This window comes from Hypomesus nipponensis, chromosome 11 (genome assembly GCF_054491055.1).
Source record: "Hypomesus nipponensis isolate SF chromosome 11, ASM5449105v1, whole genome shotgun sequence".
NCBI classification, from domain to species: domain Eukaryota; kingdom Metazoa; phylum Chordata; class Actinopteri; order Osmeriformes; family Osmeridae; genus Hypomesus; species Hypomesus nipponensis.
Window position 1 is genome coordinate 3551525 of NC_140371.1, and position 11577 is coordinate 3563101.

General features: G+C 49.0%; 1 protein-coding gene across 1 annotated transcript in view; it reads left to right on the plus strand.

Moving 5' to 3' along the window:
* Positions 1 to 11568, plus strand: part of map3k4 (mitogen-activated protein kinase kinase kinase 4) — a 35953-nt gene extending 24385 nt beyond the window's left edge. The window contains exons 21-30 of the mRNA XM_084709719.1: positions 1309 to 1409; positions 3153 to 3233; positions 3415 to 3606; positions 3779 to 3849; positions 6130 to 6246; positions 6382 to 6541; positions 7298 to 7420; positions 8314 to 8420; positions 9875 to 10054; positions 10650 to 11568. Coding sequence (XP_084565845.1) covers positions 1309 to 1409; positions 3153 to 3233; positions 3415 to 3606; positions 3779 to 3849; positions 6130 to 6246; positions 6382 to 6541; positions 7298 to 7420; positions 8314 to 8420; positions 9875 to 10054; positions 10650 to 10670 — 1153 coding nt within the window. The 3' untranslated portion in view covers positions 10671 to 11568. The remainder of the gene's footprint in view (positions 1 to 1308; positions 1410 to 3152; positions 3234 to 3414; positions 3607 to 3778; positions 3850 to 6129; positions 6247 to 6381; positions 6542 to 7297; positions 7421 to 8313; positions 8421 to 9874; positions 10055 to 10649) is intronic.
* The last annotated feature ends 9 nt before the right edge of the window (positions 11569 to 11577 follow it).

The window sequence follows — 11577 nt, forward strand, 5'->3', positions numbered from 1 at the left end:
GGAGAGAGAATGGGCGAGAGAGAGAATGAGCGAGAGAGAGATGGGGGAGAAAGAGAGAGTGTATGTCCTGCTAACTCTTAATGCTGCCCTCCCTGCCTGGCTGTTCCTCCTAGACGTGTCCTGCTCTATACTGTGTCCTGCTCTATACTGTGTCCTGCTCTATACTGTGTCGTGTGCAAGCATGCCACACTGCCTGCTACACTGTTGTGTGTCATGGGGTGTGTGTGTGTGTGTCCTGGTGTGTTACTTACAGAGAATAGACCAACAGTCCAACAGCTGTGCTGCTGCATGACAGTGTATAGAGAGTCTTGCTGTTGATACTGATGTTTCTTGCCTACCTCATATTCATCCTCTGCTCTCTCTCTCGTATTCTCTTCCCTTCTCCTCTGGTCTCTCTCCTGTTCTGGTCTTTCTCCTTTTCTCCTTGTTTTTTCCTCTGCTCGCTCTTTATGCTCTGCTCTTTATCCTCTCCTCTTCCATGGTCTCTCTCTACTCTGGTCTCTCTTCTCTGGTCTCCCTTGGTCTCTCTCTTTCCTGGTCTCTTTCGACTGGTCTCTCCTTTGATCTCTCTGTCTCACCGGTCTCTACTCTGGTCTCTCTCTCTCCCTTGGCCTCTCTCTATTTCCTGGTCTCTTTCCACTGGTCTCTCCCTTGATCTCTCTGTCTCACCGGTCTCTACTCTGGTCTCTCTCTCTCCCTTGGCCTCTCTCTTTTTCCTGGTCTCTTTCCCCTGGTCTCTCTCTCTTTCTCCTGGTGTCTTTCTCCTGGTCTCTCCCATGGACTCTCTTTCCCCTGGTCTCTGCCTTGGTCTCTCTGTCTCCCCTGGTCTCTACTCTGGTCTCTCTCTCTCCCCTGGTCTCTCTCTTTCCTGGGCTCTCTCTCCTGGTCTCTCACTCTCTCCCCTGGTCTCTCACTCTCCCCTGGTCTCTCTCTCTCTCCCCTGGTCTCTCTCTCCCCTGTGGTCTCTCTCTCCCCTGGTCTCTCTCTCTCTCCCCTGGTCTCTCTCTCTCCCCTGGTCTCTCTCCCCTGGTCTCTCTCTCTCTCCCCTGGTCTCTACTCTGGTCTCTCTCTCTCCCCTGGTCTCTCTCTTTCCTGGGCTCTCTCTCCTGGTCTCTCACTCTCTCCCCTGGTCTCTCACTCTCCCCTGGTCTCTCTCTCTCCCCTGGTCTCTCTCTCTCCTCTGGTCTCTCTCTCCCCTGGTCTCTCTCTCTCTCCCCTGGTCTCTCTCTCCCCTGGTCTCTCTCCCCTGGTCTCTCTCTCTCTCCCCTGGTCTCTCTCTCTCTCCCCTGGTCTCTCTTGTCTCTCCAGGGGCTCTAATCTCCATGAGAGCGACCGTTTGTCCTCGGTGGCTGCTGAGCTGCAGTTCAAGTCTCTTAGTCGTCACTCCAGCCCCACGGAGGACAGGGAAGGTAGGAGAGATGACGACTTCCTTTCTGTCTGCCTGTCGTCCTGTCTGTCTGCCTGACGTCCTGTCTGTCTGCCTGACGTCCTGTCTGTCTGCCTAACGTCCGTTCTGTCTGCCTGACGTCCTGTCTGTCTGCCTGACATCCTGTCTGTCTGCCTGTCGTCCTGTCTCAGTGTTTCCTCTGTTGATTTTGGCGTGGCAGCCCGCCATGGCAAGATTTCTGCCGCTAAGGTCTCAGAAATAGGGCTGTACAAAAGGCAGGTCTATCAGCAGTGGTTGTTAGTGCATGTTGGAGAATATCACGGGCACGCGCGCCACTGTGCGTCCTTGAGAACTGTAAGTCGTATAACTTATGCTGTCGGTTCATTTAAGCTTGTTATTGTATTACTCTGTAGTTCTTGCAAATTTTAATTAAGTTAACTGGTGATTTTTGTTGTTTGTATTCTTCACCTGCTAGCTAAATTGCACGTGGCTGTTGATTCGATAGCGATTGCTGAACGCCCTTGCTCACGTTTTGTATTTTAGGTGCATTATAAACCTGAGGTAATTACACTGCATTAAGATAATGTAATTAGTAGAAGGTTTATTGTTATTTTCTATATAATGCTTAGCCTATATGTCAAGATCAAATCAAGCAGACAGTGTGCACGTGCTTTAGAGTGGCCTACCTTAATCGATGGGCTAGGCTATTGACCATTTACAATAAGTTGGGTCAGATGGCTGAGCGGTTAGGGAATTGGGCTATTAATGGAGGGAGGGAGAGGGGGGGGGGAAGGTTGTTGTTGTTGTTTGGACAGACCTGCCCCCACTACAAAAAACAATCCTAAAGGAAACACTGTGTCTGTCTGCCTGACATCCTGTCTGTCTGCCTGACATCCTGTCTGCCTGACATCCTGTCTGTCTGTAGGCACTGCCTACCCTGCCAAAATTCAAACGTAAAAATGTTTATTAAATCATTTCATTTAATAAACTTGTATTTGTATTTAGTAATATATATTATTGTGATTTATACATGCAATATGTGTGTTATTCCAATTGTTTAGATGTTACAATGACAAATGTAGCAATTAGGCATAATCAAATACAAAAAATATGGTTGAATAAGCAGTGCTTTTACTGTCCATTCTTGCAGATGACAAGCGAAAAACTCATGTTGCGCAGGCGCACTTTGATTGTGTATTCTTCAACATGTACTTCGAAAAGCACAACTCTGCTGTGCTTTTGCACGTAAATATGTTATGCCAGTAATCATCTACGTTACATATCCAAAAGGGACCAATTAAAATCGAGATATTACTGGACATTTGCGAAGCTGACGTCTTTACACCAGCTACATACATTGTAAGCGTAATCCCTGCAAAATTCAATTATAAATTACAGCAGCGGTGTCTGCCGATATCACAGAGTCGAGGAATTTCTCCTCCTCGATTTTATTCAAAAAAAAAGGAGTTAATAGCAAGAGGGAGGTCTACGCCAGACTTTGATGGACTACTGCAGCAAAACGGACAAAAAATGTCCAATCGTTTCAAACAGACTGGTATGGAAGAAAAGAATGACTGTGCTAACAGTCAGCAGCAGCTGTGTTTACTGCGTTTACTGTTTAGACGTATTAGCCTAACAATAAATTAGGTAGTCTGGCTTTCATAACTCTGTGCCTAGCCTCTTAATGACATCACCGCATGTCACTGGTTATAATGTTTTCCAGGGGGTTCCTGAGCTTAGTGTTGATGGTGATGTTGTTTTCCAGAGCCCTCGTACCCCAAGGGAGACCCCAGCAGCACAGCACGCAGGAGCTGGGAGCTCCGCACCTTCCTCAGCCAATCGAAAGGTGAGAACTGTGATGACATCACTGCCTGACCTGCTACAGCCTGGGTCAAACATCAAATCAGAGACCAGTTCATTCTCTTAACCCCACCCTCACCTGCTTTCTTTCCTGTCTCCTCTCCATCTCTCTCCTCTCCATTTCTCTCCTCTCCATCTCTCTCCTCCCCCCCCCCCCCCCCCCCCAGACACGGCTGCCCGTCAGAACCCCATGGAGTCGGTGCGTAGCTCGATCCGCTCCTTTGAGGAGAAGCGCTACGCCGTCATGAAGCAGCGCAACATCATCGGCCAGGTGTGCCACACCCCCAAGTCCTACGACAACGTCATGCACGTGGGCCTGCGCAAGGTCACCTTCAAATGGCAAAGGGGCAACAAGATAGGTATGGAACTGCCCCAGGGGTAACAAGATAGGTATGGAACTGTCCCAGGGATAACAACATATGGGGCAGTTGGGGCAACAAGGTAGATCAGACCATACTTCCCTCCTAGACCTCCATGTAATTATCAGTCTTCTCTCACACACTCTCCCACTCCCTTGCTCCCTCCTTACAGGTGAGGGCCAGTATGGGAAGGTGTACACCTGTATCAATGTGGACACAGGAGAGCTCATGGCCATGAAGGAGGTATGTGGTCCCGCCCGTCTGGTAATCATCTATTTTCTTTTAAAGGGGTCATTGACATTTTTTGGGGGGTATTTCACACTGTTCCTTAAGGTCTCCTAATAGGGTATGTAACATTGGTTGGGCTGAAAATGGCCCGGTGCTGCTCTATGCGCCCATATGCACCCTGTGAAAAAACTAGAGGTTTTCTCCCTTTTATGGTATGCTTATGAAATATATACATGAGCTGCGCACTGATTGGTTGGTTTACAACGAGTGAATCTATGGAGCAAAGACGCAACACGGCCAACAGCACTCAGTGAAACATTGAAGGTGGAGACTTGAAATAAAAACGTACAAATCAATCTATTGCGTCTACACAACACTTTTCAACAGATTGACTATATGACTTTGAAATGATAACGTTAGTTGCTTCCACTTCTGTTGTTGAAGCAAACGGGATCGACTTAAGTGGGTAACGTTACAGCTTAGCAACCAAACTATCGTGATTCAACTCAGCTTCAGTTAGCTAGCGTAAACTAGTATCTTGCTAGCACTAGCTGTAACTCATAACGAATAATCTGACAAATATCTGGACAAACATGCATCATGAATTGTAGATTTACACGACAACAGGTTATTTATTCGAATGAAACAGTCAGGAACATGAAATAACGTTAGCCCCATTGCCAATAAACTAAATCATCACACATTTTACCTATGATAGATAGTGCTACATGATACGTTCGGGTCCCCTTATCGTCCACCTAGCTCTCGACACTCTTTAGAAATGTTACCAAAATGTCGCTATAATACAAATTAAACGTTATGTCACAGCATTGTACTTTAATATATAGATACACAACTATATTATAACATTCCGGTTTTGAAATCCAATCAGGACATGCCTAAAAATTGTACTTTCCTGATTTTAGCAGTTAGCCAGGGGTCCCATTATCGTCCACCCAATCACTTTCAATGGAAAAATGTCAGTTTGACGCTGTGGTGGAAGGCATATGCTACACATACGGTTTGAGAGCGTATTTACGTACTCAAATCTCAAAGTAATAAGCTGTAATTTGGTGTGCAGCAATAAAAGATGTGTACATATCGATGAGTTACTTTCTTTCGTTGCTGCTGCATATCTTCTTTAAGAAATTAACGGCTTACACTTTACTTTTAACGACAAAATCATACTACAGCTTGCGTTGCGGTTGTGATGAACATAAGGTCGGAACAGCACCTCTTTTCAGCAACAGCTTCATAGCAAATCCTGCTTTACATTGTCCCAGGTTTTCAAAAATGTCCTCGGTGAAATGGTTTGAGGAAATGTGTAATTGAGGGTCAAACTGCACATGGATCTTCTCATAGACAAACATCACAGCCTGTCGAGTGTTTGGTTCGTACGCACGCACACATTAGTCCAGGTGTCAGCACGCACACATTAGTCCAGGTGTCAGCACGCACACATTAGTCCAGGTGTCAGCACGCACACATTTGTCCAGGTGTCAGCACGCACACATTAGTCCAGGTGTCAGCACGCACACATTAGTCCAGGTGTCAGCACGCACACATTAGTCCAGGTGTCAGCACGCACACATTAGTCCAGGTGTCAGCACGCACACATTATTCCAGGTGTTAGCACGCACACATTAGTCCAGGTGTCAGCACGCACACATTATTCCAGGTGTCCGCACGCACACATTAGTCCAGGTGTCAGCACGCACACATTAGTCCAGGTGTCAGCACGCACACATTATTCCAGGTGTCCGCACGCACACATTAGTCCAGGTGTCAGCACGCACACATTAGTCCAGGTGTCAGCACGCACACATTATTCCAGGTGTCAGCACGCACACATTAGTCCAGGTGTCCGCACGCACTCATTAGTCCAGGTGTCAGCACGCACACATTAGTCCAGGTGTCAGCACGCACACATTAGTCCAGGTGTCCGCACGCACACATTAGTCCAGGTGTCGGCACGCAAGTCAGAACTGAGGAAGGCTAACAAAACATTACAAAACCTAAAGAAAGTTTTGAAATAATAGGCCAACCTATAATCTTATTTTGACTCAAACAACAACATGAGTCCAACGTATTATATTACACAAAGCTCAAAAAACAGTATTTGCGCTCAAGTTATGGCAAAATAAATAGCTGCATGCTTGCATTAAATATTGATGTCCCTACCAAAGCTGATATCAGACTTGCGTGCTTGAACTGTACGCATAATGATTGGGGGCCGGTGCCCCAGTAGAGGGTTATGTCGTCTAGCAACGCTTAGCTCTGGTCTCTGTCCAACAGATCCGCTTCCAGCCCAACGACCACAAGACCATCAAGGAGACGGCAGACGAGCTGAAGATCTTTGAGGGCATCAAGCACCCCAACCTGGTCCGCTACTTTGGAGTGGAGGTCCACCGGGTAGGAAACTGGCAGGCAGTGTAGTTGGGATAAGTCCTTTCAGGTCATACAATTACACCTTTAAAATCTATACCAAAGCTGATTACATGATCACTAACTATGATCCACTCCCTCCCCCTCCTCCCCTGGGGCCAGGAGGAGATGTATATCTTCATGGAGTACTGTGATGAGGGCACCCTGGAGGAGGTGTCCAGGCTGGGGCTTCAGGAGCACGTCATCCGCCTTTACAGCAAGCAGATCACCACGGCGATCAACGTGCTGCACGAGCACGGCATCGTGCACCGAGACATCAAAGGTTATCACAAACTTTTCATAGCCCACTTTGCAGCCCTGTTTTTGAGTGTAGCTGGGTGTGTAGGTGCTGTCTGAAGTGTGAAGGAGCTGTTTGAAGTGTGAAGGAGCTGTTTGAAGTGTGGAGGTGCTGTCTGAAGTGTGGAGGTGCTGTCTGAAGTGTGGAGGTGCTGTCTGAAGTGTGGAGGTGCTGTCTGAAGTGTGGAGGAGCTGTCTGAAGTGTGGGGGTGCTGTCTGAAGTGTGGAGGAGCTGTTTGAAGTGTGGAGGTGCTGGGGTTTGGAGGTGCTGTCTGAAGTGGGGAGGTGCTGTCTGAAGTGGGGAGGTGCTGTCTGAAGTGGGGAGGTGCTGTCTGAAGTGGGGAGGTGCTGTCTGAAGTGGGGAGGTGCTGTCTGAAGTGGGGAGGTGCTGTCTGAAGTGTGGAGGTGCTGTCTGAAGTGGGGAGGTGCTGTCTGAAGTGGGGAGGTGCTGTCTGAAGTGGGGAGGTGCTGTCTGAAGTGGGGAGGTGCTGTCTGAAGTGGGGAGGTGCTGTCTGAAGTGTGGAGGTGCTGTCTGAAGTGGGGAGGTGCTGTCTGAAGTGGGGAGGTGCTGTCTTAAGTGTGGAGGTGCTGTCTGAAGTGTGGAGGTGCTGTCTGAAGTGGGGAGGTGCTGTCTGAAGTGGGGAGGTGCTGTCTGAAGTGGGGAGGTGCTGTCTGAAGTGGGGAGGTGCTGTCTGAAGTGGGGAGGTGCTGTCTGAAGTGCTATTTGCTGTTCTGTTTGAAGGAGCAAACATCTTCCTGACGTCGTCGGGCCTGATCAAGCTGGGTGACTTTGGCTGCTCGGTGAAGCTGAAGAACAACGCCCAGACCATGCCTGGAGAGGTGAACAGCACCATGGGCACCGCAGGTGAGACGCTCCGCCTGCCGTCGCCTGCCGCCACCACTAGAGGCCACTGCTGCATAGAGCATGGATGTAATCATCCGCCCCAAAAATCCTGCTTGAAGTTATACATTTGTGGTTCCTGCTCGGGTAGGTGAGCTGCTGGCACCACCAGTACAGTCTCACTGCATGTTAGGAGTAGAGACCGCAAACTCATGGGTTCCACTAACCTTTTTACCATGGAGGCCGCCTGTCCTGCTGGTTTACGGTGTTGATGATCAGAGTTGGAGCTGTTTCCTAGCCCCCTGTGTCTCAGCCCCCTGTGTCTCAGCCCCCTGTGTCTCAGCCCCCTGTGTCTCAGCCCCCTGTGTCTCAGCCCCCTGTGTCTCAGCCCCCTGTGTCTCAGCCCCCTGTGTCTCAGCCCCCTGTGTCTCAGCCCCCTGTGTCTCAGCCCCCTGTGTCTCAGCCCCCTGTGTCTCAGCCCCCTGTGTCTCAGCCCCCTGTGTCTCAGCCCCCTGTGTCTCAGCCCCCTGTGTCTCAGCCCCCTGTGTCCTAGCCCCCTGTGTCCTAGCCCCCTGTGTCCTAGCCCCCTGTGTCCTAGCCCCCTGTGTCTCAGCCCCCTGTGTCCTAGCCCCCTGTGTCTCAGCCCCCTGTGTCTCAGCCCCCTGTGTCTCAGCCCCCTGTGTCTCAGCCCCCTGTGTCCTAGCCCCCTGTGTCTCAGCCCCCTGTGTCTCAGCCTCCTGTGTCCTAGCCCCCTGTTTCCTAGCCCCCTGTGTCCTAGCCCCCTGTGTCCTAGCCCCCTGTGTCCTAGCCCCCTGTGTCCTTGCCCTTTGTCTCCTAGCCCCCTGTGTCCTTGCCCTTTGTCTCCTAGCCGCCTGTGTTCTAGTCCCTGTTGCCTAGTGACGGTCTTCTGCCCCCAGCATACATGGCCCCGGAGGTGATCACGCGGGCGAAGGGCGAGGGCCACGGCCGTGCAGCTGACATCTGGAGCCTGGGCTGTGTCCTCATCGAGATGGTCACCGGAAAGGTACGACCGCACGCACACATGCTGCAGGCTGTGCCCCATCAGCAGCTGGCAGATGGGGACACCTTGTGGCCATACATGGTTAGGGATGCGTATCGAGAACCGGTTCTGTAAGGACCCAGTTCCAAATTTCTCAAAACCCGAATATCAATAATGTCCAAGCTTATCGATACCGCTATCGAGACCAAGTAATATAATGTGACATTGACTTATGTCTCGAGAAATAAGTAATGTTATTTAAATCAAATCGCTGGTGCACAAACATACAAAGTATAAACTAATAAAATGACTAAATTCAATTGAATGGCCTGCCAACCGCCTTTAAACTAAACAAAGAAGAATGTTATTGCCTCAAGCGCTACCTACTTAGTAGCGAGCTCGCTTCATTTATAATTTTGTTGCTAGCTACGATAGCAGAATGCACGAAACGGTCAAAGGCTTGGCTACATTTTATTAAAGCCAAAGATAAAGACGAAGCAAAATGCGATATAGGTTCTAAAGTAATTTCTTGTAAAGGGGGGAAACAACTGCGATGAAAAAGCACCTCAACGTTGTGCATCAGATAAAGATAAAAAGCAGTACTTCGACTGTCTCCGAGTCGCAACGGTGCAAACTCCAGCTGCCTTTGCAGGACAATCCTCTGGTGAGCGCACCACAACTTCGTAGCGAGTCTCCGTCGTTGACAATAATAAGTCAATTCAGGGCTCAACAGTGCAACTATTTAGCATATGCCCCTAAAATTTGATGTGTGCGCGAACTGCAAAAATTATTTACGAGCACAGTGTGTGAGTATAGACAAGCCTCCCCCCCTCACTGTTGATCATTCAAAACATAGCCACCGCAAGCATGGCTCTGTGGGATGCTTAAACATCGTGTTTAAACAAAAACAGAGACAGAAGAAAATAGGGATAAGATAAGGAAGGTTTGGGTTTGGTTAGCTGGTCATTTAGCTGTATCAGGTGCATTTTGTTGAAACGTGTTCAACTTTTCATAAAGCCGATGAGCTTGACAATGTCACTTCGTCAACCAACCAATTACTCATAATCTAGTTACTCATCCAGGTTGTGGACAGATTTAGATATAGCCAGAGTCAGGATCCATTGTGCCTATTTGCTCCTTTTAGCCAGTCTCCTCCTGAGAGCAACACGTTCCCCTTGTTCTATTTTACATCTGTTTTACTTAAGAAATAGAAAAGTATCGATAGTGGTATCGATAAAGACTCGAATCGTTAAGCAGTCTCAAAAATGGTATCGATATCGATAAAAATTAACGATACCCATCCCTATACATGGTACTACAGGTCTCTCACTATACCCTCTTTCTCTCTTTCTTTACTCTCTCTCCTCACACATCTTTTTATTCTTCCTGTCTCTTTATGTCTCTCGCTCTCTCGCTCTCCCCTTGTAAGATAAAAGCTGCAGACCTAACAGGTGCTCTTCCCCCCCCCCCCCCCGCAGAGGCCGTGGCACGAGTACGAGCACAATTTCCAGATCATGTACAAGGTGGGCATGGGCCACAAGCCGCCCATCCCCGACAAGCTGAGCCGGGAGGGGAAGGACTTCCTGTCCCACTGCCTGGAGAGTGAGCCCAAGCGCCGCTGGACCGCCAGCATGCTGCTCGACCACCCCTTTGTCAAGGTCCGTCCCACCACAACCTCTCACTGGCTTCCTGTTCAGACAGGAAGTGACAGGGCATGTTTGCATGGGCCAGACCTGGATTCACAAAGCACAGTTGGGGGTGTTGACCTGGTGTACATGCTGGTCCTGGTCTTCAGTATTGTCTTTCTCTTGCACAGGAATTACTGTCCTGTACTTGAGATGTTTGATTATGGAAGTTCTGGTGTGGTCACCCAAATTGAACCATTTTCAAAAGTGGAACCGCTCAGCCTCCGAGGTGAATCAAACACACCTCAAATACTTGTTTAAGGTTCTTTGTGACTGAGCTCTGTTCACCAGTAGATGATGATCAGGGAGTCAGGTGGCTGAGCGGAAAGGGAATCGGGCTAGTAATCAGAAGGTCGCTGCTAAATGTAAATGATGACCATGTGATCTCTGCTGAGAATGAGCGGGACCAGTGCACGCTTGTATGTTCGAGAGACAGAGAAACACAGTCACATGCTGGTGTGATTCAATCAGGATAACAGGCGTCACATGGAACCATGGTTTAACAGCAGTCCTCTCTTTCCATCTCCCCCCTCTTCTCCCTCTCTTGCTCTCTACTCTCTCTCTCCAGGTGTGCACAGATGAGGAGTGAGGGGGAACCTGAAACTGGAATGTTTACACTTTGCTGTAACACTACTGTACATGCTGGGCAAGGGCTTGTGGGTAACAGGAAGCTGCCACAGGAGCAAGAGGAAGTGGAACTTCAGGCTGAAGGCACATGCATCCTAACTGACGAACTGTACGAAGATTTCATAATTTAAGAGGGAACTGGAACATGGAAGAAGGAAGTCCTAATATGGCTACTTCCTGTGAGGGGGAGGGGGAGGTGTGGGGGGGGGGTGAATTGTAAATACTGTAATAACGGATTGGGCTTGGATCCTTGTATAAAACAATATAAAGTAATTATCTCCACCTCTGATGATGTCACCGGGAATGGAAGAAAGAAAACATGAAGATGGGAAGTGCTAAAGCAAGGGATTAACAAGATCAAAGCTGTGGCACTTTTAACCTGAGGGGGGCGGGGTGGGGCGGGGCGGGGCGGGGGGTTGAGCCCTTTCTGTGGACGCGACCTCTAACACACACACACACACCTGTGTTAGGAGTGTGTAGCTCACCACCCGAATATGCAATCAGCCATCAGTACGACACTCACAGGCTGAAGCACAAACAAGGGAGGATGTCAGAGTTCAGTCTTCAGATCTCTCCTCCAGGAGCCCTGCGTTGGTCTGGGGCTGTCACCTGGGTGAAGCTTCACACCTTCTCTGGTGGGCTAGTCACATGACTGGTGGGCTAGTCACATGACTGGAGCATAACCAATAAGAGGAGAGATATCAGGCCCACTCCCTCCCTGCTGCTGAGAACAGACTCACACATACACTCACACACACACACACACACACACACGCAAACTGACACACACTTATGAACCCCTGCTGCTCTTCATGTGTTCGTTATGTAAAAACAATAAAGCAAGCCTTTTTTTTAAGAAACACTTGTCT